Source organism: Bombus terrestris, chromosome 11 (genome assembly GCF_910591885.1).
Source record: "Bombus terrestris chromosome 11, iyBomTerr1.2, whole genome shotgun sequence".
NCBI classification, from domain to species: Eukaryota; Metazoa; Arthropoda; class Insecta; order Hymenoptera; family Apidae; genus Bombus; species Bombus terrestris.
In genome coordinates this window covers 13,721,825-13,747,570 of record NC_063279.1, presented here as the reverse complement: position 1 = coordinate 13,747,570, position 25,746 = coordinate 13,721,825, and the positions used below count along the sequence as shown (strand labels likewise).

The 25,746-nt window shown below is 37.4% G+C and overlaps 1 protein-coding gene across 4 annotated transcripts; it reads left to right on the top strand.

Moving 5' to 3' along the window:
* The first annotated feature begins 1,065 nt into the window (after window positions 1-1,065).
* Window positions 1,066-25,517, top strand: LOC100651814 (LIM/homeobox protein Awh). Of its 4 annotated transcripts, XM_048409917.1 has the most exons (7): window positions 1,066-1,314; window positions 2,184-2,378; window positions 13,030-13,313; window positions 21,196-21,413; window positions 21,904-22,152; window positions 22,691-22,864; window positions 23,252-25,517. In XM_048409917.1, the coding sequence occupies exons 3-7, from the start codon at window positions 13,045-13,047 to the stop codon at window positions 23,356-23,358; spliced, it is 1,017 nt and encodes a 338-aa protein (XP_048265874.1). In that variant the 5' UTR covers window positions 1,066-1,314; window positions 2,184-2,378; window positions 13,030-13,044; the 3' UTR covers window positions 23,359-25,517. The 4 variants fall into 4 exon arrangements, with proteins under 4 accessions (XP_048265874.1, XP_048265873.1, XP_003399211.3 ...); XM_048409916.1 differs by lacking the exon at window positions 2,184-2,378 and having other exon boundaries at window positions 21,907-22,152; XM_003399163.4 differs by lacking the exon at window positions 2,184-2,378 and having other exon boundaries at window positions 23,291-25,517.
* The last annotated feature ends 229 nt before the right edge of the window (window positions 25,518-25,746 follow it).

The window sequence follows — 25,746 nt, the reverse complement described above, 5'->3', positions numbered from 1 at the left end:
CGTATGCGTGTGGAAATGCGAAAACGCAGCTTGTCGTCGCTATTCTGAATATTTCCTGTACGTCATTTTTATATAACCTTATTCGCTATTCATGGGGTTTTAATTATAAATGGGATAATTATGAAATAAAGAATTGACAGGTAGCAGAGGCAAATTAAGCGAATCAAAGAGAGGCTATATATACTAAGTAAAAATATAGGGAAGTTGCTTATTCGATAGACAGATAGAGATGTTATTCGAATGACGAATTATGTGACTCATCTTTGATAATTATATCTACTAGGCATGATACAAGTACTATAGCCCCAGCGTAGGTACCAAGTACCAAGTATAAGTTTGTCCTGCATACAGGTACCTATAATAAAACAATAATAATAATATCTAGTTTTTTTTACAATTCTACAGTTTTATATCATAGCAAGGCAATCACGTGGCTTGTAATTTGTAAAATTTCCTCACAAATTTTATGTTTCTTCCTGCCAGATCCCGTCCTCTTAAAGAAAATAATTTATTAATATTTGCAATTTGTAACTCTTAGCCTGTAAAATTTCACTAATAAAATATTAAGTTCCAACAATAATATTCGTATTATACAACAGCAGTTACCAGCAAGGTACCAGCGCAACTTCCCTAGACCCAGCCAGCGTATTTTACAGTTTGATTCGTTCCAAAATTCCATTTGTCAAACACCGCAAAAATTCCCTTTCTCCCAAAATCCGAAAAAGTTACCAAGCTAAAAACAGATCTCATCGTAACCTATCACAACACGCTGGACAATTACGCTACCCTCGTCGAGCCATCTCGAGAGAAAGATCTTCGAGAATGATTCTTCTTCCTACCACGCTCGCCACTCCACCAATCGAAAAAGCGTATCAACGTTAGCTTGGTGGGAGAAATGATGCGCTCGTGTGTGCCTCGTGCTAGTACACTTTCGTGTCGCTGGGCGGGTCGTAGTTCCACCAATGAGACACGGCGTAACGACCGTGCCTACGGGACGCCGAAGCCACGCCCACGTTTTTAGTGATACGATACCTCGCAGCGGGTCGTGCAGAGCCGCGACCGTGTAGCGTAGCTCGGCCGGGAATTACGTTATTATACGTCGAGCGCATCGAGTCACGGGCCATGCTGCGCTCCTCGGGCGTAGCTGTCGCTTGCTTGCGCGTCGCGTGAACGCGTTTTACCTCTCGTGCCGTGCTGCGCGATGCCTTTGGGATCGCGGATTACGCCCCTGTGATCGATTATTATCTGAGGAGGGATCGGAGGTGTACAAGATCGTGGAAGTGCCTGGATCTGTTTGAAGAGGCAGTTATGAAGGTATGTGAATGTTAAGAGGTATTTTTGAGATAAAAGATGTTGTAAAGGTGGTTTTTGGGGGTGCAAGAAGGTTCGATTGGCAGGTTTTAATGCGAAGTATTTTTTAATAATATTATCTGTTATATGAATAGATCATTAAGTAGTTGGAAAATATTAGGAGTAGAGCTCTTAGAGTTTTGGTTCTTGCTTATGTATCGATCTAGAGAGGCAGTTATAAGAATATGTGAATATAAAGCGGGTATTTTGGGGGTAAGAAATGTTTGAAGGTGGGTTTCAGTATTTACGGATTACTTTTTAATAATCTTGTAGTAGAAATTACTATAGAATGTTTTTAGTTTATTGTAGACTTATTTTTTAATGATTCATTTATTAGAGGCCCCGCGCAGTAGCTCCGATTTTTCGCGTAACAGTTTCGCCGCTAAACAGCGAAACGATTTGTTGCTGTGCGTGTACGTAGCAGTAGAGCTATTTGTTTTCGTCATTAGTTTCGCCATATATATATGCTACTAAAGAAACAGTTTTGTCGCTAATGCACGCGTGTTTATTAATTTTATAAGACTGACGACAATAAGAAAACAGATCAGTGGTTATCCAGTTGCTAGATGTTGCTAGATAAAAGAGTGGTTCTGGAGTCGCATCGTCGAATGTGGCAACGTTCGTACGAACAAATGGCCCTTTCGTGAACGACAAAATCGTCGCTAGTGCGCGGAGGCTGCTTATAGAAAGGAACATGTAATTGGTTAAAAGTTATTTGCGTAAGATATGATATAGAAGATAAAATAGAAAACGGTAAAAAAAAATTCACAACGAGAAGTTACAATGAAAAGCTCCCACTTGCGCGTGATTTACCTCAGCCATAAAATTCTTAGATTCGTCGCGGTCTGATGAGGTTGATGAGCGTTGGTGGACAGTAACACCAGGCAGAGGAAAAGAAAAAGAAAGAAACGGTGTGAACGGATGGCGGGGAATCCTCGAGCCGGATCAAGCGACCAACCATAACTTTGCATCCGTCGTGTCGCAAGGCGCGGTCGTCTCAAGCTGAAGCAGCTACATGCTAAATATATGTACGTAGCTACATATATAGGAATAAACGAAATAGAGGTAGCGGATTACGGTCGATCGGTTGGCGCGATTGTCTTGTCGCGATGTCGATCGTGTGTCACTGCTGCTATCTCGCTGTGTATGTTAAGTATCGCTGAATCGAATACAAGCGGTCTGTTCTAATGCATATATACTCGATGCGCTTTCCGCGTTATCACCGGCGCATTGATGCGTGTCGATGCTCGAATCACAAGTTTAGAATCGCGGAGACATTGAAAATTGAATGTCGTAAGCGGTTATAGACAAGTATATTTATGAGTGTATGTATTAAGATAGGGTTATTTGAATCATCTAATCTTCGACATCATAAAATTCAATCTTCAGCTTTGTACAGAACAATCAAACTTGTACGTTATGAGATGCCATCGATCTTCGACTAATAACGAAAGAATGAGAAAACATCGTTTTAGGTTCGGCAAGAAGAAATATCAGAAACTGAAAAATGATTCGAGTAACCCTATGGTAAGATAAAGCCAACGAGGAAATTAATAAAATAAACAGAAGACTGAATAACTTGTAGAAACAAAGTAATATGCACGCGGGTAGCCGAGATCAGATTCATCACAAGACGTTTAAGAGGTTATATCTTAACGTTAATCTTGACAAGTAAATGATCGACGTTTTTTCTCGGTATTTATTAATATTTCAACCGTTAGCACTTGTTTATTCTTTTGCAGTTACTTAACCATAATTACTAATCGTGCATACAAAGAAAGCACCGATAAAATCTATCAACGAATAGCAGAAAAATTATGTTTACCTACAGATCTCTAAGTGGTCCACGTTTTGGTAATGATATACCTATTTAATAACCCTAATTGAGGGTTAAGGAACTGTTAAACCCTTTCAAGACCAACGCTTCTAGATTTGCGAGAAAACTTCTATACCCTTAATTTTCCTGTATATAGTCAATCTAAATGGATAAATGCATAAATGTGAAAATAACTTCTTAAAAAGGTCGGTGCAAAAGAACGATCTGAACGTAAAAACACGTCTTGCACGATCGTCGAATGTCACGATTTGTAGGAACAGGTCGCGGTGTCACGGGCATTTAAGCAAATAACCACGTGCGCGTCCTTTCTGTATCGTTTACTGTCGCGGCTCGTACGCTTCGTTGGTACCGTTCGTCCTCTAAAAACGAAGCCATATAACTTCGGATCAGGCTGATGCGCCATTTTGCGCCTTACGCCGACAATTTACTGGACCACACACGTACTCACAGTACCATCTTGAAAGGTCCTTTCGTATAACAGCTCGTGTACTGCCCTTCGCGTGGGATGTGCCTCGTCTCTCAGATCTGATCTTACAGGTATTTACGATTTCGCCCCGTGTCTGCGTAGGTATGCTTTATAGATATTCACTAGCAAATGAGCCACGGCTTTAACGAATCATACGTCGCATTCGTTTCGCCACGATATTTTTATGCGCCTTATAATTTCTCTTTTTTTCCGATTTTCGGTAGTCGTACGTATCACTCACGGTAATTAGAAGAATTGTGGTTGGAGATTTGTAAGTACATATTATTTTACGACGCGGCTAATCTGTTCCGGGTAGAAGAAGCGCTTAACGAACATGTCCATTGTAGATAATTTTCAATAGAATGCTTCTGTTTTGTTGCGTCCACGATTGTTAATACGTTTATACTATATTTTATTGTCAAATGTAGCTGTGATTTTGCTCGTTGCAACTTCCGGTTACGTCGCGCGTTTGCTTTCTGGCTTCTATGATTAGATTGCGCTTTCTCGTATACTTCTGACATTGTTATACTATACGTGTAGTTTACCAGATTTTTAAAACATATTGTGCAGTGTATAAATTGCTGTAGTGCACTATAAATGTTAATATGTATACTGCGAAACAAAATCTACTGAGAAGATAGAGATAAAATTGGAAGAAACATTAACCTGTTACTTGTTGGTTTATTAGTTAGGCATTTTTCGAATAGACACAAATTGCCATATTACAGTTTTTATCCTTTTTCGCTAAATAATTTACTGTTTGTTAAGTCAAATGTAAACGTAAATTTTACACTTCTGAAATAGAGCGTTCTAAATAGATATTTGAAATCGTAAAATTTCGAACAAATATTGGTGGAAGACTTGGAAGTCAACATCATTGCGACGTGTCTCCGATCCCATAGATCGTAACTCTGGATGATCCGTTTTATGAAGGACACCAGCTAGATCCACGTACTTCTTTTCGTCATTAATCTTGCTTGATCTTTTGAAGTCTTCACCGTTAATTCTAGTTTATCGATCCGATTCACTTAACGGGTATTTCGCCACTATCTAAAATGCCAAGTATGTTTTTACTAATCCATTAAACATTTAATATTTTCTTATTTAACTGATTCGAAAGACCTTCATGTCGATATAACAGTATTTCGGTATTCTTTAATTACATCTTAGCATCTGTTTGACTGAAGTCTGTCAAAGTAGCGGATCTTAGTTTCCTCTCTTTTTTGCAACTATGAAGATCACGATCATGGTTTTGTCAAAATCATTTTTTATTTTTATTACGATTTAAATGTGATATGTAAAAACGATCTATCACATTATTTATTTATCCTCATAACACAATCTACTTTATTCAATCAATTATAATTATCCATATAGGCAATAGCTACCTATATTTAAATAGGTACATTTATCGAAATTGATTATTTTAGTATTAATTTTATTTTAATATCCTTTGGATATAAACATTGATAAACATTCGTCGATGTCGTTCGTAACTGTTAATACATTCTCAAATTTATTAAACATTTTTCTTGTCCACGTTGCCTATAGTTTCATTTACATAAATTCTGTGCTATTCATCAGTGACAAAATATGAAGAAAAATGAGCAGATGTTGCCAGAAAAGATAGGTACTTAGCCGTTAAGTATGTATAATTAGGAACATAAAATAGTATCATAAATCACGATGAAGATATCATAAATCAAAAGAAAAATACTTTGGAGATTTTCACCGAGCTTATCTTATTTCACCGATAATTATTATAAATTTGCTATACGATAATAAGGTGTTATATAGTTTCGTTTAGTACTTATCACATTCCTGCGATCGTAAACGTATTAGAGATTACTTTAAGCTTTCGATATATAGGTACAAAAATGTATTGGAATAATATGATAGTGTGAACAATGAACACTTGACTATTAGAATGTTAGGAGTGTATTACGCAGAAAGGTGCATTAATCTTAGGAGAATAAAATTGTTGATTATAAAGAAATGTACAGTTAGAATCCATTACCGTTTGATGAACTACCAACGGTACTGCGTAGTAGGAAACTTTAACAGGAAATGTTTATAATCAGATAGCGAATATTTATGTAAATTTGTATTTTTCTGAAAAATAAATCTCTAACGAAAGAAGATAAAATTAAAACAATCTTATATAAATCGATTGTTGGAAACGTGTTCTATAAAAATAACAAGTGTCCAGCCATATTTCGCACGCTCAACGTACTCGTCGAAGTCAAAAGAAAGAGAGAAAAAAGAAAGGATGAAGTAAAAGGAATCGGCATGGAGAACTGCGGATCGGGGTAATAAATTGATTCGACGTGGCCAAGGAAACGCGTCACATTAACATATGTTTGCATTTTATTAATAGAGTGCCAGAAGTGTGGCTCGATTCGTTTTGCTTCTACAACTATCGCGATATATTATCGCCCCTATTTCTCATATCGATTTTTTTCTCTTAATTCGCGGAATACACACTTTGTCATCGACGCGCCGACATTTCTTCGCGCGACCGTAGCGAAACAAAATTGTTCCCCTATTAGCATAACCGCCACATTTCGCTTATACACATACCAATAACAAAGTATAGGAAACTCGTATAAAATCATAGATATGAACTTTAGATTCTAGAATTATAATTAGACTGTAGATTTTATAGGAAATTTAAAAATACAATGTTGCACAGTATGCACATAATTGGAAAGAAATCCTGTAATCAAGATTGTATTTATAGGTATTAAATAGCGAACGTAAAATAATAAAAATAAAGTTAAAAATTCCAGACATAGTACTTACATTAACGATAAAACAAAATCTCTTCTTTAGCCAATTTCGGCCTACGGTTAAAGCCGTATATACGTAACGATATTATCTTACACAATGTTTATTTAAGTAACTCGCAGTATATTTCTTACGCCATAACTTATGACCCATTTAAAAAGCAAAGAATTATTATCTTATTGGATTCACAAACGTAAAATAAATGATACCTTCGCAAGATATATATATATATATATAATATTACATTACCATTTACAAAACTTATATATATATAATATTACACTACCATTTACAAAACTGCTATCACCCCGTTAATTAAAATCTTCTCACTGTCTCACTATGGTGGGCTCCCGAATTACATACCAACACGACTCCCTCCTGCGGTCGGTTTCTTCGTCATTACGTAGTAAATGATTCGAGATAATCGCGAAACGAATCTGCTGCCCGTGCTTCGATCCGCCACATCCACTCACAGCCGTGCTATACATCCACTAGAATAGGAATGAGAAACCGACAAAAATCATGAAAAGTCGACGTATTATATTGTGTCGCGTGAAAACGAAAAATCGGATGGCGATTTAAATAGATTTCGAGTGGCTTCTCTAGAAGATCCATTGTACCTGCGGGGGATCGTTTCACCCCATAGACCACAGTATCTTTATGGTGGGGAGGACTTTTCTACGAAGGCGTGTAGAGGCTCGTGCCCTTGGATACCACTCGAAAAGCCGCTGGAAACACACAAAAACCCGGCAAGCATTATTTTCAGTGGAACATCCTTTTTCTCCCCCTCCCCCTCCCTCACTCACACGCACACTCTCTCTCTCTCTCTCTCTCTCCTCTTTCTTTTTCTTTATTGTTGTGTTTGTCTCGTTTTATTTCGAGCGGTAGAGTATCGTCTGAAAGAACCAGCCGAAAGAAGGATGCCCGTAGTGGGCCACTTTGTCAACTTGTCACCTGGGTTGCGGAGGATGCGAGAGAAAACGAACGAAAGGCCCCTCGGGATCAAGGGAACGGCGATCGTTCTTGTTCGCACCAGGAAGTCTTCGCTTCTTCTCTTCTTCATCGAGATATTTCTTCTTTTTATTCCTTTCTTCTTTGCGTTCGATTGAATGAAAAAGACGTGGCTCTTGGAGTTTAAAGGAGTTGTAAAGTATTGAGAGTTTGATCTTAATTTGATGGTTGCTGTGATTGGGTTAACTGATCCTAATTTTTAGTAGGATTTTTAGAGAGGGAAAGGTAGGCAAGTATAGACGATTGTGTCTTTTTCTAAGATTCGAAAATTAACTTGAAGTTCAGATTGAATTTTATCGTGAGAATGTTGGCTATTCATTAAAAATTAACGTAACAACTGTTTCGTTGTAAATATAGTCGCGTATTCTAATTTTTCTATTGGTACTATACCTTGAATTATTCCGCATATTTTATTGTGCTAATTTTTGCAATTATTAATTTCCCATTAATTGCATACACACTTTCAATTTGCTTATAAGTTTCTCAAACGCATAAATTAAATAGAAAGACAAATTATCCCAGTCATTGGATAATTATTCAACTAGGAGAGATAAAAGTTTCACACGAAACGAATTAAACGATCTACGTAAGTAAGTAAAGGAAATGAATATAGAAAATAGGGTCGTAGGCATAGCTGGCACGTGTGACTATACACACGAGTATAGCGATATAAGTGTTACACGTACGTGTAAAGTTCATATACTTAATCACGAACTTGCATAGCCTTGCAGGTGAGAAATTCAAGTGGAAGGTGGTGTAGGTGCGAGGTTAATTAACGACTCGCAGATAATTTGTCGATATTGAACACGCGTAGTAGACGGTCTCTTAGTGAAAATCAATATATTTACCGCTTTGTAATAAAAGTTGATCTGAAAATACTATTATGGAGAAATCGTGTTTCGTTTCTTCCTCAAGTTATAGCGCAATATAGACACATAATTAATGGAATCATGTACAGTTCGATTAAAACGTATTTGTTCGCTTTCTACCTTTCATTTATTTATTCGTTATAATAGTAGTCATATTCGTTGCAACATGACTGAGACTTTATACCTTTTAAGATTTTATACCGAGATTATTTATGAAAGTCGTTTATACTCGCGATTCAAATTTCGCAAATTTCGACGATCTTTACGAAACCAAGTTAAAAAATCGTTGCCTAAAATATGTAACACGTCTAAAAACATAAATTTATCAAAAATTCTATCATCGATTATGCATCTATTCGACTAAAGAAGATAAAAAGAAATATTAATAAAAAAGGTCTCTAGAGAATTTCATTGTTGGCATTGGGGACGCGTATTATCGTTATTACCTCGTACCTACCTCGAGTGACATTGGCGGGAGACAAGCGGTCGAAGGGAAACGAAGAAGTATCGATTTCAATGGACACCGTGTCGCGGTACCGAAAGTGACACGAAGCCGCGAATACCGTAGGAAAGCGCATACTGGGACCCCCATAGGACCTCCCGTCGACAGGCTTTCAAGTTTGAAAGTCATACCCCGGTGGTGTGCCTCGTCGTCGACAAGGGGACCGAAAGCGAAACCACTCAAGAGGCAAGAATGGGGCCTCATGGCTATTCTGAATAGAGGCGTGTACAAACCCGGTGTACGATGCCACACTGCGAAACCGTTCACCGATCTACCTTTGTGTAAATAAGGCAATAAGGCGAGCCAAGCGGGATTACTCTTCGTTTAAGTCTGCAGATCGGATTATGCGAGATACCTTGACGTTTTTAGGTAGACAGGAAAGAATTGTATAAGGAGGATGTGGGGAAGCATGCAGTTTTAGATTATTTAGATCAGCAACGAGTTTGATCGTTGTTTGAAAGATATAGACACAAAAATATCCATAGTATTGTACTCTGTATAATATTTAACCCTTTGCACTTCAAATTTTAATTCAATTTCATTACCAGCAGCTCCCAACGCTTTTAAGTCTTTTATTTGAAATTTACTTTAATTAAAAAATAAGACAATTTAAATAAATAAAGGAAGAACCAAATTCACTTAAATACCAGTTTTATTTGCACTATTGTTGTATTTTGTAATTTTTAAGTGTATGATATATCTTGAAATAATTTCCACGATGCAATCTTGGTTTTCTTTAACATGTTTCACAAAAAAAGGTGGGAAAGAATGTCGAGTGGGACTCGATAAAGGAGCTCCTGAGATAAAAACTGATATTGAGTAACGCTCGACATAGGAGTGCAAAAGATTAACAGATAAATCAATTTTCTGCCTAAACTCTATTCTTTTAACCGTATCCATGAAAATATGAACTTGCGTAAAAATCCGCAGTCTACTTACGAGCTTTCGTGTTTCTTCTGACATTATTTTCGCTTAAACGATATTAATTAAATAGAACCTGATTCAATATATTGTCGATATCCAAGAGCTAGTTACAGTTACAACTAGATATTTAAAAGAGTTTAGTGACACGTTATCAATTGAAATCATAGCTTGTTCGTCTCTAGAGAAGATTCGTTCGTTTTCAAAATGTCTGCGGCTCTCCTGTTATATTGTTTCAAACGCTTCCTAATAAAAGAAAAAGAAACAAAGGAAAAAAGAAAAACGAACCCAAGTAGAAACGACGAAAAGAGAAAAAAATTGAAATTTAAAGAAGGACGATCAGTGAACTTCCGTCCCCTTGTAGGAAGACCGGCTTCTGAAGTATCATTCTCATAATAAACTCCGAAAATCACGCCCCTGACAGGCCGTGCGACCGCAGAAAGCAGGATTCGGAAGAGTCCGGGGTTAGGTACAAATAGGAGGGTATGCCGGTTCACCATAACTTATGGGGCTGGTCCTATGTGACGAGAACGCGTCTCCATGATGGGCACCGCATGCGGAACCTTACAACACGCGTGTTCTCTCAAGCGTTAGGTGTTATATAGGTATAGAAGCAGCACCTACGAGGCTTGCAGGTATTACATTACAATGGCATTATGTAACTCCCATACGCCACCATTGTGGAGCCAGTTGTGACGTATGGTTAACCACCAACCATAACCAACCAAATGTTCGCACGTTCTAACTGTGTAAGGATCTGAAATACGTGTGTATGTATGTGTACCGGCGTGGAAGTATTGATAGTATTTTGGAGACAGAAGACATACATAATATTACAAGATCTTTGAGAGAACTGTAAGAGAACAGGGTTTATAAAATTAGTATTAATCTCTCTCCTATGAAAGATAATTCGACTTTTAGATTTGACGCTATATGTAGTCGTTAGAATTTATAAAACAGACTAATCTTTTTCAAGAATGATAAAACTAATAATTAATCTAATAATTAATAATAATTAAGTAAAGTCTCGAGTCTCGAAAAATAATTGTATAATTTTTATGAAACTACATAACCATCTTATAATCGAATAATTCTAATCAATTATATCGAAGACCATGTAATAGTGTTCTAAAATATACAACTAACTACAACGTAGGTACATACTATAGTTGTCCTCTACAAAACTCGAAGTTCAATTTAAGAATGTTGTATCTCTATGAATCTCCTCTTTCGCTTCTTTGAATCGCCGCGTTTGAGTTCAGCTAGGAGATTCGCATGCTTTTTGATATCGCGAGGCATATATTAGGCTAATAGTCCGAAAAGAGTCTAATCCTCCGTTTTACGATCCCGCCTCGCATGCAACCGCGGCTCGTTATTGTCACCTATAACTCTCTCTCTGCTGGGCCAACCGCTAACTTGTGGGTGTAGAAGTCGTGACATACGAATGAACCAGTCGAAACGATATAGCCGGCGATATTTTAACCACGGATTTATTACGACGGAAGAAAAGGCCTAAAGCCGGAAGATTAACGAGCGACTTGCGATCAAGTTTATGTTTAACGCAAATTTCTAATGTTGCTAAAATGCGTGGGCTAGATCGTGCGACCATTGTTTTAGATTATGCAAGTAAGTACAGAGTGGACAAATTGCAATCCAACGAACCAACCGATCTTTCCCAAAACATGTACTTCCAAGTGATGTACAGTATAAAAGACCAGAAAATAAACACACAAGCAACCCCTCCATCGTTCCTTACGAAAGTTTATTTACTCGGCACGCCCCGCTCGTTCAGAAATCATTTAGCTCGTAGCATTCTGTAGCTCGATCGAATCGTGAATCCGACACGAGTCGTCGTAACAAGACCGCCGACACAATGACGGAAGGCGGCTGGACGCCACGGTTGCCCATTTAAGCATCCCATTGGAGTATTCCAATCCCCATAGAACCATCATGGGGATGTTACGGGGTGGGCTGGCCACATATATTACACCGGTGCTCGCAGGACTTGCGTGTACGACACAATACGAATCTGTACGCGAGGGCATGCGTGTCACTATATTGAAAGGGAACGTCGACTTTGAAGCAGAGGGTTCGTGCTACCTTCCGCAGATCCGTGGTTATGTTGGCAACGGTGTAACGCTTCCCTGCAGGGTGCCCTTTTCGCTTGACCAGCTGCTGAACGAAGCTGTATGAGAGTTTGTAAACGGAGAATTAGCGGAGACTTCGGTGATACGTTGATGTACATCACGCACGCGGCTCTTTATGGCGGAATGCGAAAAAGTTTCTCGATGGATCTACGCTTTAGCTGTTCGTAGCGTTTCTATTACGAATTTACATCAGATAATGAAACATAATAATTCACATAATAAACACTAGAAACTTTCACTAGGACACCTATGTCCTTCGTTACAACATGGATCGAAAGGGTTAATGGAAAATGTGGGAATGGTTCTTTATAAGAGAGATGGCAAAATATAAATTGTAAAATGTGTAATTCTAGTTAAATTTTCTTTAACGTTACGAATTTTCCAAACAACCTAATATTTAAGCAGCTGTTTTATAACAATGTATTAGGTTGTCCGAAAAGTGTCTTTCCTTTACAGACACGTCTTTTACAACGACGTATCTTTATACAAACATGAAACCTAATCTGTCAAACGTTGTGATCTTTATCCTGATAGAGCAAAATGGATCATACGTAATTTGATAAAGTAATATAAAACGAAAAATGTTGTGCATCCATTATTTCCTTATAATACGGAAGAAACTTTTCGGACGATCTAATACAAGTGCTTACGAAGCTGGGCCAGTCTTCGCACGATTGTTCGATACGGAGAAAAAAGAATAGCAATGCCATAACGAAGTCAACGTTCCCCTGTTAGATTTCCTGTGAACGGTATTGTGCCACGCTATACCATGCAGAATTCAACAAACAAACTATCGGATGTTCTTGTCACGAAACCTATGACATACTTGATGGATGCGTGTGTTTCGATTAATCTGTTTCGATGCAGTTTACTATGCCTGCTATCCTTTCCTACCTTCTCAAACGTGCGTACACTTTCGCGCTCGAGAATTTTCTGACACATTATTCGTTAAAAATATTTTGTATTTGAATTGTCATATATTATTATGTTATATTTTGTATATTTTTAGTAGATACTCTGATTCTTTTAAATAGCGTATTTGTACACGTACAGCTCACTTTACGTTACAGCTTTCGTTCGCGATGGTTAAGCATCAACGTTTCCGAGTTTTTCTCACGCTTGCTTCAATGACATTACAGACGGAGATAGAAGATATGACGAGCGATGGCGTGTGCGAAGGCACCGGTCCGAATCTTGCTACAGCCGAAAATGCCGGCGGGTTGATAGGGCCGGAAATGTCGCCAAGCGTGATGGAGTGCGGCGGATGCGGAGAACGCGTCCGTGAGCGCACTGTTCTTTGCGTCGGCGGTCGAACTTGGCACTCGAGGTGCTTGAGGTGCTGTGCTTGTGCCAGACCGCTACATGATCAGCATTCCTGCTTCTTGAAGGGCATGAGACTCTACTGCAGGCATGACTACGCTCTGTAAGTTGATAAATAAATCTCCATTGTTAGTAGGTATTAGAGCCCCTTATATGCAAACTAATAGAGAGATAAAAATATTCGGATAATAGAACAATCATTTTTCTGATGTTATATTTCGTTTGGTATACAGACGATACAAACAGACAAACATATACCGATCAAACAAATTGTCATTGTTTGCTTCAATATGCCTCCTATATGCGAATTAATAGAGAGATAAAAATATTCGGATAATAGAACAATCATTTTTCTGATGTTAAATTTCGTTTGGTCGCATACAGATCAAAGAAATTGTAAGTTTGCTCCAATATCCGAGAAGATTAATTTAATTTGTTTACATAAAAAAGCTATTAGTTAAATGAAACATATGTAACGATACATAACAGCATATCTATTTATCACTTGATAATACAATAATAATTTCTATATAAAGCGATGATAAATAGCTTTCAATCGTCTTGGTATAGAATATTTACGTCATCTTTGCAACGAAATTTTATAGAATTTTACTTTTATTAAAAATGGCTTTTTTATGAAGCGCACGAGAACTTTCGTGGACGGGTAAATTTATTTATAAGATTTCAGAAAAATGTAACGTTACGTAGAAGTGACAGGTTACAAATAATATCAGTAGCCAAAAATATTCTCATACGTATATCTGCATATTATGATACTGAAACAAAAATTCTGTTACACGTTCAACGAGGAAGCTTAAATTAAAAACGCGCTCAATCAAAGATCGAATAATAAAGATAACGGAGTTTATCAAGGGAAACTGCAATGCTTTAGCGTATATAGCTACCGTAGTAGTAAAACGAGACATACCGCGAAACATAAATCGAGATCAACAGAACTCGTAATTGCCATTGCGTCGTCAAAGATCTACGTTTCCTTGTAGCCGCAATTTAGTGGTCGAAAGAGATTCAATTATTGCGATAACAAGCAACGAGAAGGCAAACCTGGTTGTTATGTGTAATATTCAAATGTGTGTTGATCTATCGATAGAATAATAAACCGTGGTAAAAGAGTGGCGTGCCATGTTTTCATTATCAATGCAATAAATAACAATTCGTTGGAAACCTCTTAATCGACCCGCACGAACGAACTAGAGTATTGCCTTCGTGACAATCCATAAGTGACTCTTCGATCGATCGATTGGTGATTGTAAATCAATGTTAACATTTCTATAAATTAACTGTGTTGTATGGTAAATAACTGTTTTATCGGCTACGAATTAAGTTGTTACATTACTTAATGCAACGGAATGAAACTCACAGGAATTTATTAATCTTCCACTGTTTATAAATCGTTGAATTTTTATTATAGGGTACATGACTGGAAATTTTCGTTGGAATTGAAATATCGATCATACTATCTGTTACTTTCCCTAGAGAAATTTTAGAATCTTGCAGATCTATCGATTCTTTATAAATCATTGAATTTGTATTATTCGCCGTCAGAAACTTTTGTTGAAATTTTGCACTAGTTATAAGATAATGACAACTTTATACAATTTAAAAGAAAACATGGAGAATTATGAAAGGAAATTTTGTTTACATCTCTTGAAAACTGGGCCGTATAGTTTCATCTTACAAAAATTCAACTACTTCCTCTATTTACTTATACAACGTAAAGATACGTTGTTCGACATACATTGCCTTGTAGCGGAATCGGATAATGACTGATCGAAAGCTGTTTGTTTCGGATATTTTCGTAGGAAGGATGACCAAGGGACGAAAAGAAGCTTGCAATGACTGGTCGATTGTACGCGAAGAATTCGAATCGAACACTTTCCAACGTGTTTATCCAACTGTCAATCAACCTTAGTTCGGTCACCTGGCTGTTGCACCAGCCTGTCTAAAATCACGTATCGTGATATCCGATCGTGACGAGCGACCGGTATCGCTGTCTATATTATCGAACGCGGAAATCAATGTAATCCTCAGAAGAAAGGAAATGAAAAAGAATAAAGTGAATTCATTGTGTATTATGCTATGGTACTACTGTACTCTACTGTACAGTCATTTCTTTCGATTTCGAATCTGATGTGTTTCTATAATTACTTGGAACGTGAACTTGTCGAAACGAATTTTATTGTCCATCGATTTAATGTCTCAGACTTTTGAAAATTGCATTAAACTCGCAATTCGACTCTCGCGGAATAATGTGGATAATTATTATTCTTTAACACTTTGACTGCCACGGTTTCTCCTGTGACGCCACGGTGGTAATTGGTGATCGGAGCGCTTGAACTTTTTACAATTGTAAAAATTGAATGAAAATTGACAATTAGGGCATTTTGAGTATAACCGATAAATAGAAGATACTTTGAAATAAAAAGTGGCCCATTGAACAATTAAACATTTTTATTAGAACATCAATAAAAAAGAATGAGAACAAATCTTGCATCTAACGATGCACTGTGTTTGCATCCATATCTTTGATGGATAATCTACGAATATTATTATAAACACACCTTAGAAAATCATCGTAAATGCTGGTTTATAATCATATAATTGAAGTTAGAAGTGTGAACATACCTTACTATTATATATAAAATGAGCAAATACTGTTTACTAATATCTTCTACACGTTTCAACAATATATTCTGGACGTTTTGCTTACGACGAAATAACGAATGCGAATGGTTTGTTGAAATAAACGAAGCTTTGTTATAATATGTCGTTATCAACTGTTACCAAGGCGCCGTGGTGGTCACCCGTGACCACCAATAAGATAGACGGTCCATTGGGGAAGAATGTTGTCTTATATCATCAATTTATTATTATTTTGCTATTATATGCTTTGAAAAATAAAAATACTCCCGTGGCGTCCTAAGCGAAACATGTGATTTTGACGTGGCAGTCAAAGTGTTAATAAGATACCTACGATGTATACTCTTGTTTAGCATGCAGACGTTAGAAATTCAAATAATAAAATAAAGAATTATGAAAAGTTTGGCAACAGAGAGTCGGCATTCTCTGTGAAGACAGTTGCGGGATTTTTTCGTGGCGTGGCTGTCTTTTTGAGGGTCAAAGTCGTGTATATGCGGGAGGTCCTGAGGAATCTGCCGCGTAATTTTTTCGACTGACGTTTTTCGCCTCGTAATGCTGGCTTACGATGACCCGGTCGACAGGATCCACGACCCGTAGACACGTCGACAACCGACTCGGAAAGAAACGAAGCCACTATTTCGATTTACGCTCGGCTCGCCGTGATAAATGATCGAAAACTATACCGTGGATACCTCGAGAATCGAGGACACCGCTTCACCGAACCTTCGTTCAATTCGTGATTGAAGTGTTGATACAATGTGACCTAATTAATACTCCATTGACGCGATCCTTGATATTTTCGATTGGAATGGGTGTAGGTATAAGTGTGTGTACAGTCAGTCACGAAAGTCTACATACACCTATCGGTTTTTGTATATCTGACTTTCCGTATCAAAGAAACTAGAAGCGTACTTCATCACAAAATTATTTACATTTATTTATATCAATACGATTAGGCATTATTAGGGTGTTTCTAAGAGGAATTGAAAAAAAAAGAACATTCAAAGTATTTGATTTAACTTGGAAGAATGTTGGCATACAAATTACATTAGACATTACAAAACCTTTAATTTTTGTAATCGATGTAAACACGTGTTTCGAGTAATCGTAAAAGGAAAGAAAACCGAAACAAATTCAATACGTGATTCTAGTTTTAATAACATTTTTCAAACGACAAACTCTGTTGTTATACTTATATAATTTACAAGTTAATCGTCATCAATCATACAAAATACAGACCATTTCAAGATGATAGAGTTTAATCTTCGACGAACAGGAAACAATGAGATTGGTGATTTTATAAGAAGCTTCCCTGGAGGATTAATTTTCGTTGTTTTCGGAATTCATCTTGCCGGCTCTCTGTGGATAGGATCTGCATCGGTTATGATAAAAGAAAACTGACAATCGCTTGCTCAAAATTCAAATCCCTTCCTAGAGATTGACGTGGGCGAAACGAGAAAGTTGTTCTTGCAAGCAGGATAAATTAGTGCTTCGCTAAGAGACAATAGGATTAAAACGGATTCTTTTTTGTCGCTTGAGTATCTGTGTGAGATTCAGAATTTACGATTATGCATTACAAATGTACATTCTTCTTCTTTCCTATTAAATCGCTATGAATTGTTACAGGTATTGTAGAGTCGACCAGACGATATATGTATTTACAGACTTGTAGCTTTTAAAAAGTTCAAAAGAAAGGTTTTAGTTCAAGCACATACGATTACAATGATTTGTATCGAATGATTTGTATTCAATAGCTTATTATCGTGTAATATGCATCGAAAGCTATGCTGTTTTGAATGAAATGTGTGATTAGGAAAGATATTGGGTGTGTTAAAGGGATTATGTTCAATAGAGTGGTGGCATTGATCTATTAAAATGTCTTGATTTTTATACGCTCTCTTTACTTTTATACTTTTCGTTACATTTGAAAAATTCTTATTTCTTAGTATAGAAGAAATCTTATCGAATATCTAACAGTAACAAACTTTAGGAATCGAATTAACCGTACATCAAAATCCACGATCAAAGCTCGCTCAATTTCCTATCAAAACACGCTTAAAACCCTCCACAACGCTAATTAAACTTCAATACCTAAACCACCCTCTGATACTTGCAATTTCCACAACCAGTCACTTATATACTATCCTAAAGCCTCGCTTAAACGAAACTGCAGCAATGTCGACAACGAAATCCTCACACCCCGTGTTGCTCGTTTTCTCCGTTCGGTAACATCGCCTGGAAACTCCTCTCTCAAGCTCTCTAATACCATATACCCAAGCGAAGAGGTAGGAAACTTTTTCACTGGAAGCTAGGCCGGTGTAAACGGTAGCCGTGTAGCGGCAAGACACGAGCATGCAACACGACACACGCACGCACGTCCAGATGAATGGCTGCAGAGGTGGGTGTTATGGGTGCATCGGTGAGCCAACAACCCGGAGGAGCGTCCTCGGTTAACGACAAGCAGCAGCACGACGGTGGCTTCTTCACGGCCGGTGTGTCCGGTGTGGTCGCTAGTGTGCGCCACGGCCGGTAATTAAACAACGACTAGCGGCCATTAGCCCATTATCATATTCATGAACACGGAAAGTGCATCCCGATTCCTCGTCCGGTTCCTCCGGCAACCGATCCCAGCCTAGCTGTTTATACGATCTGTGTTCGCGAGTCCCTTCGTCCCCCTCGCGAAGATATCTTATGGGGCCACGCGACTACCCCGGTGGCCCCACCACCCCATTTCCAACAGAGAAAGTAACGAGTAGTATACCGGATGGGACTAGACTATATCAAGACTATAAGCGTGTTTCGATCGGGACATAGTTACTCGCGGGATTAAGAGGACGGTTCGGGCGAGAGCGAGCAGATATTTGCACGATACGCTTCCGAGTGCAGCGATGCTAATGGAGTTGATTGTTTTGTAGAGTATGAAGTACTGACGAGGTATGGTGAAACTGGGTGCGGGAATGGATGTATGGAGAAACGAATATATACCGAAGGTGTGGAGAAAGGGGAGTGTAGAATTGAATATTTATCGTGTACCTATGTAATGAAATCAGGAAATTAATAAAAAGCGAAGTCAATCAGTTTGACATTTGAGAAGCTCATATGTCGAGATACATCGATAAGTCGACGAAGAATAAAAGGTTACGAAACGGAGAGGATGTTTTTTTTTCATATCGCTCCTTCTTCGATCGAAACTATTATAGAAAGAGATCGTCGGAGTAAAAGAGTACTTGTACGTATATACTTATGTCATAGAACACGCTGTACCATGAAAGATTGCTTTCCAAGATGAGAGCTGGGAAGAGAAACTTCTCTTCTCTCAACTTTCTTCTGTTCTTTCGAGTCTTTCTTCCGAAGACGCTTTCTAATGAAATTTTTCATTTCTCTTTCATTCTTTTCGTGATTCTTCTTACATGCCTTTCACTAACATCCATTTGTTTTTAGTGTGTTGCCATATGTAACAAACTTATTGTTTAATGTTTCATCGTGTGCCAATAGTTCGTGTAAAATGTTCGTCGAATGGAACTAATTGTAAGATTTTCCAGTGTCGATTTCCCTTCTAACATTTCTGGCATTGCAGATAGTATTTTCTAAATATCTTTTTTCTCCTTGCCACTCTATTTTCTTCCTTTTGCTTCTACCATCTACACCTCTTCTCTCATTGCCTATCTATTCCCTCAACTTCCTCCTTATCTCACAACTCTCGTTTCTCCCTTTTTCGTCTCCCCTCATTTATTAATCCTTTTTCACTACGGTGTTCCCGCGCGGCAGCGCGAGTTTACATACACGCAAACATACTCTTGAAGGTTGCAACTCGCGCTTCGGGGTCCTGCAGTCATTTATTTGTCACAGGACGACCGGTACAGGCTGGCTTGTTCCAGGTAAACGCGCGTTCGTGCGCGACGCGTTATCTAAGACCGTTCTCCCGAGTGCTCTGCCGCTCTTCGAAGTACGAATTATTTCTCCCATCGGCCATTGCAATACGCGCACATTGATAATCGACTCACACCGTGTGAAATCGTACGCCGACATTTTTGGAGCTCCTCTCATCTTCTTTCACGTATGATAATTTCGCGTTTTATTGGAATGTCCGATGCCCGGCTAATGGTAATTCCTGATTAAATTTAAATTATTTCGTTAACATAGAGATTTTAATGTAGTCTCAGCTAAATATACGCAGTTTTTAGCCACGATGAAGTGGTGGAATTTTTGAACTATGGATTCGCGTGTTGCGTTGTGACTTAGAAATTGATATTTGAAAGCCATAAATGGAAAAGTTGCGTATACGTATTTCCCGTCTTTTGTAAAAGAGTAATTTTCTAATTCGATATATTGTCAATCAAAATATTATTTTAGACATTTGAAAACTATTAAAGCGTCAACTATGCAGACTAATATTAATTAAGTCAAACTAACGTAATAAGCAAACTAATATTATCAGTTTCTTGCAATTTATCATCTCGATCGTAGAAACTATTTAGAAAGATACAAATTCGCATAAACGTTCGCCGTGTATTAACAATGATATCAATTAATGTCACAGTTTTATTCTCAAATTCTCTATATGGTCAGCCGTAGCAGGAAATTCACGATCGGACTAGGCGTTTTTCTGGTTGAGAGCGCGTCGATGGCCGGTTTATCGACTGCTGAATGTTCGAAGACGGGAAGAGCAGAGGTAGAATCGTTGACGCGAAACGTTTTCTTTACACTTCGCGGCGAACGCGTTCGTTAGAGCCGGACGAAGTTAAATCCTCGAGGAGCGAGCTACCATCGTTGAATTTATTGGCGCCATTGCCGCAGGTGGCCGCGTGCTGCGTGCCTGCGAATTCTTTACGACTGCTTCGGATTTCCCGGCATGCCATGGCATCGTTAGTCACCCGGCTCTTTTCATAGAAAAATTCCGCATTCTTCGCTTATCCTTTTTAGTCTCCGTTGATAAAATTAATGGAAAAGAATGGGAACGTTACCTGGAATTGTCGTGAGATTCAGATCGTTCGATCCTGAAGAAGAAACGTATGATTTTCTTGACTCGAAATATAGCAGTTACCTACAGCTATCTTGTGGGTTCTAATGTAAAATGTACACTAAAAATTAATGCCAAAATATTTGAACGTTTACCATAGAAAACTTGTGGAAAATTTTTAATTTATAAATAGGTAGGTCATATGTTTTAAACGAAGGAACTTGTTGCATATATTTGTTATACATTGTCCAAATATTGTTGCACTTTTTATATATCGTTATATATTCGTTATGCTTATTTACGTTTAAAAATCTCCAAATTTCATCGATTACAACGAATAAAATTGTCTGAAATTATTTTTGTTTAGCACTTTTGGCGCAAAGTGTGCGAAGTGTGGTCGAAGCGTGGGTGCCGGGGATTGGGTGAGAAGAGCCAGAGAAAGGGTTTACCACTTGGCGTGTTTTGCATGCGACGCCTGTTCTCGTCAACTTTCCACGGGCGAACAGTTCGCCCTCTTGGACGCTAGATTGCTTTGCAAAGCACACTACCTGGATGTAGTCGAAGGCAATAACACTTCTTCCGATGGTGAGACTATGCCGATACTTTATTACGTTACCACAATATCTCTAATTAAGCCTTTCGTGTTCTATGTTGCATATAATTATAACATTGGCACGTTCATTGCTGGCCGGATGTCGCGTCTTATTTCTCTCACCGCTTGTTAAGTTTACCAAATAAGTAATTCGATCGTAAAACGATTTAACGATTGCGAAGATATAGAAAATCGCTATTTACAATTCTGATATTCGAATGTCATTTCCGCTCAAAAAATGCGTTTTATTTTATAAGTATGTAGTTTGATATATTCTCGGTACATTGTAATCTTTGAGATTATCAAAATTTGTGGTTTTAGTTCTTTGCGCCTGCTTTTTATATCGTTAAATCTGGAAAAAGCTTAGGGTTTAAGTTATTCGATGGTGGAATAAAAAAATGACAAAATGAAATCTACAGACTCGGAGGGAAAGATTTAGTGGCGTAAGCAAAGGTGGAACACCTCTAATTGGTACTTTCGCAGAAGGCGGTGACTCGGAGAGCGGGCACAAGAGCGGTAACAAGGCGAAGAGAGTGAGAACCACGTTCACGGAGGAACAGCTCTCTGTTCTCCAAGCGAATTTTCAACTGGACAGCAATCCGGACGGCCAAGACCTCGAGAGGATAGCGCATGTGACCGGACTCAGCAAAAGAGTTACGCAGGTTTGGTTCCAGAATTCTAGGGCAAGGCAGAAGAAGCATCTGCACACGGGCAAAATGAAAGGGCAACACGGTACTTCTTGCGTTTGTTTCTTTCACCGATATCTGTCCGATTTACAGCTGTCTAGTGAGACGACATTTCTATTTTATTTTCTTTGTTATTCTGTCCGCTTCTTTATTACATCAACGTTCTTGTTTTACATTTATTTCAATACTATTTGATCAAGAGGTATTAAAGATTCTGAATATTTTGGGGGAATAAACGTTAGAAACTTTTGAGTAATAAATTTCGGTAAAGGACGAAGTTATATGTCGAATTTCTCATTTCGATTGATTCATGTTAATATTTTTGAGATATTTTTTGTATAGTTTCACGTTTGGTTTCACAAATTTCGTTATACGAATATTATTTCAATGCAATATTTTTCTTTTTCAAAAGCAAATATGTGTACGCAAAGTATAAAAGCAGATCTACAGGTTCTGCTTTTTCAAATGTCTAATGTTAAATACCTATAGGTGACCTTGAAATAATGACGCATGTGGTTCAGCATATTAAAAGTAGCAAGAATTATCATAGCCTAAAATCAAGGAAACATCGTTTGCTGTTACAGTTCATCAGTCACCACCAAATTCTACCGCTTCCACAGGCGATTTCAGTCGGCACATCAATTTACATCTGACCTATTCGTTTCAACATCAACAGCAACACCATCATGGCCCCCAACCGCCGCAACTGAGTCCAGCTACGTGCAAAAGCCCAACGCCATCCCTCTATCATAATCATGGTAAGAATATCAGAGATTTTCGCATGTGTGGGAAATTTGTTGCATGAATCTATTGCTTTTCTTTCAGTATAGCAGTCTTGACAGAGTATTCGATTAAATCGATAAATTCGATATTTTTCAATCAAATTGCGTGACATATTCTTGAGAAAATAGTAAAAGATATTTCATTAGATTTTTAGCGAAATTTCCAAGAATAGAGACGTTGGGACTAAGTTATCGGTTGAAGGATCGTAATACCATTAATTTCTCCTCTCAAACTATAAAATTAAGGGGCAAAGTGCAAAGGGTTAAACGTAATGATGAAGATTATCTGCTTAAATTCAACAATTAGAATATAACGCGAGTTTATCAATACCCAAGGACGAAACAAAGTTTTGCTTTGAAAAGGTCTACTCTCTATCGCAACACCGTCAACTCTGTCTTCAGGCTCGGAACAATCGATGGACGAACTGTCACAAGACTCGATGATGTTGTCGATGCCGAACGAGGTTTAATCGCCGCTGGATTAGCCGCATATTGTAAATATTCTTTGTTTAATCTTAAAGTTTCTTTCCCACGTTCATGAATTATTCTTGGTGAACGCGTTACTCATTTCGACTTTATTTCTTCCACCGACCATATAAATAGAATATTATTATTAATTATTATTAATTATTATTAATATAGAGTATTATTGTTATTCATTAAAATGTCGCGATCGAAGCTTTGACTTTGAAAGGCACAAGCTTTTTCTCGATATTCGTTAAAAAAAAATTGGCCAAGTAACACAGACGATCCTTGTCCATATTTATCTTTTACCAAAGAAGCGAAAGAATATTCTATATCTTCTACTTTTGTCCAACATATTCCAATTTTTCTTTTTCTTTTATAAAATATCCATCATATTAGAAAATTGCTGTGAGTATATCCGTTATTAACACGATGATAAAAAAGAACTGAAAAAATTCGGCAAGGATCGTTCTTGCTACGAGCTGCTCAATTCTATTGTATGTAAAAAGACGCAAGACGAATAGAAATTCTTTAAAAGTTTTTCTTCGAAATTTCATAGAACGTCGAAATAGAAAGACTTAAGTACTGAAATATTTTTTATCGTAAAACGCGTTTTTAAAACACGTTGATTGATTACTTGTCGTACTTTAGTATCAACTCTACAATAACGTATTTATTCTGTTTATTGACCCTTTGAAGCGAGATAATGTAGGATAAATAAAACAAATCAAGTCTCTCACTTCATCTGTTTCAAAGAACGTGTTTCAAACGGTTCGACGGAATAATCTACATTTTAGTATTTTAGAATATATTTTATTAATGTTCATCCAAATAGGAAATAAACAGAGGTAAACAATTTTTCAACGAATTCTTGTTTTTTCATACTTAATATGTAATAAAAAATAAGTTTATTTCACCTTCTGGAACTACTTTAAATGGCCACGTGTACGTAAAAAGTAGATTAATCATAATTGTCCCAGTGAACATGTGAAACGTATACGCTTTTTAGTTATAAAGGTCAAATGATTGATTGAGAAATAAATAAATTAATCAACGTTTCAGAGGGTTAATAAAGTTAACATTCTCGATACCTGTAAAACGACATTATTGAAGCATATATATGTAGACCGAATGTTTTCTATGATTTAGAACGAAATCCGCCCAAATCGTTGTTAACCTATTAAGATTACCAGCAAAAGACGTATAGACGCGAATTTTTAAGACTGGACGGTAGCACAGCTCTCTCGCACTGGCCGTTAAGCTTATTATAAATAAGTGACTACACTCAATGTTCCATGTTACGCGCCAACAGATTTGCGTGCACAAACGTGGAAGTGAGTCGCGAATATTTCCGTAGCGATTGATAGGTGAAGATCAACTCGTAACGCGAGAATGAGATTAATCCTCTCCGTATCTTCTTTCAGCGTCAACGTCACGTTCGTTGTGTAGTAATTAATTTATGATAATTGCGATATTGCAAATGGAAAGGATTAATCGTGTGTCTTAACTTGTCAACCGAATCATCCGTTAACCAGGTATTTTCTATATTCGTAAAATTTCTCGTGAAATAAATTGATTTGAACTCTTCCAAATATAAATACAACATTTAACTAAACATAATTTATAATTGAAATATCGAAGATTTATAAGTAAAAGAATGATTATTTCTAACAGATTGGAAATGCAAGTGACGATTTAACGCGTTTGCCCCGGTTGACAAGTTAAAGTTGATTTACGAACTTCGATTACAAGTAACGAATGCCCTTCACGGCCCTAAAGAAGCGATAAATGTAATTTTCCTTCTTTTTGAAAGAATAGAACGATAGTTGTCCTCACTTCGATTGATCCGCGGAATAACCTGATGTAATCAGGCTATCGTTTTAATAAAACGTACCTATAAGATCGACTATACGATTAGCGTAAACGAGAAATTCGAGTCGTCCGGTGTCCCCGCCAACTTACCGAGGTTTCCTGTTCACTCGAGTCTCTGGTATCCCGGGGTACATCAGAAAGCAATGTTCCGAATGAAAGTATCTTTTACAGTGTTTAGATAATTAATTGTGTAACCGTAAAAGGATCATTATTTAATATACACACGACACACATGTACTGTGATGTAAATATTGTAAACTAAGTATATATACAATATAAAATGTTGCACATATTTCTTTGTTTCCGTGTTTATTCCCCATCCTGTGAGTCTGTATCTTTGAACTTTATTAGCTTTGTTTCGTTTCTTTATTTTTTGACTTTTTAACAAATTCAGCAATTTTGGGAGTCTTGGGTTTTTAAGCTTTTTTTATAAGCATTATTATTTTTCTTTGTTGCAAATTTTTTTTTTAATTTGATAAAGGTAGAAGAAGATATAATAGAAAAGGCACAGTATCGATATA

What these genes read in the sequence shown, in the direction of transcription:
- LOC100651814 (XM_048409915.1), top strand. An exon ending in TGCAGGCATGACTACGCTCT is followed by an intron (nt 13,314 to 21,195) that starts GTAAGTTGATAA and finishes ATTTTTGTTTAG; the next exon opens with CACTTTTGGCGCAAAGTGTG. An exon ending in ATCCCTCTATCATAATCATG is followed by an intron (nt 22,865 to 23,251) that starts GTAAGAATATCA and finishes TGCTTTGAAAAG; the next exon opens with GTCTACTCTCTATCGCAACA.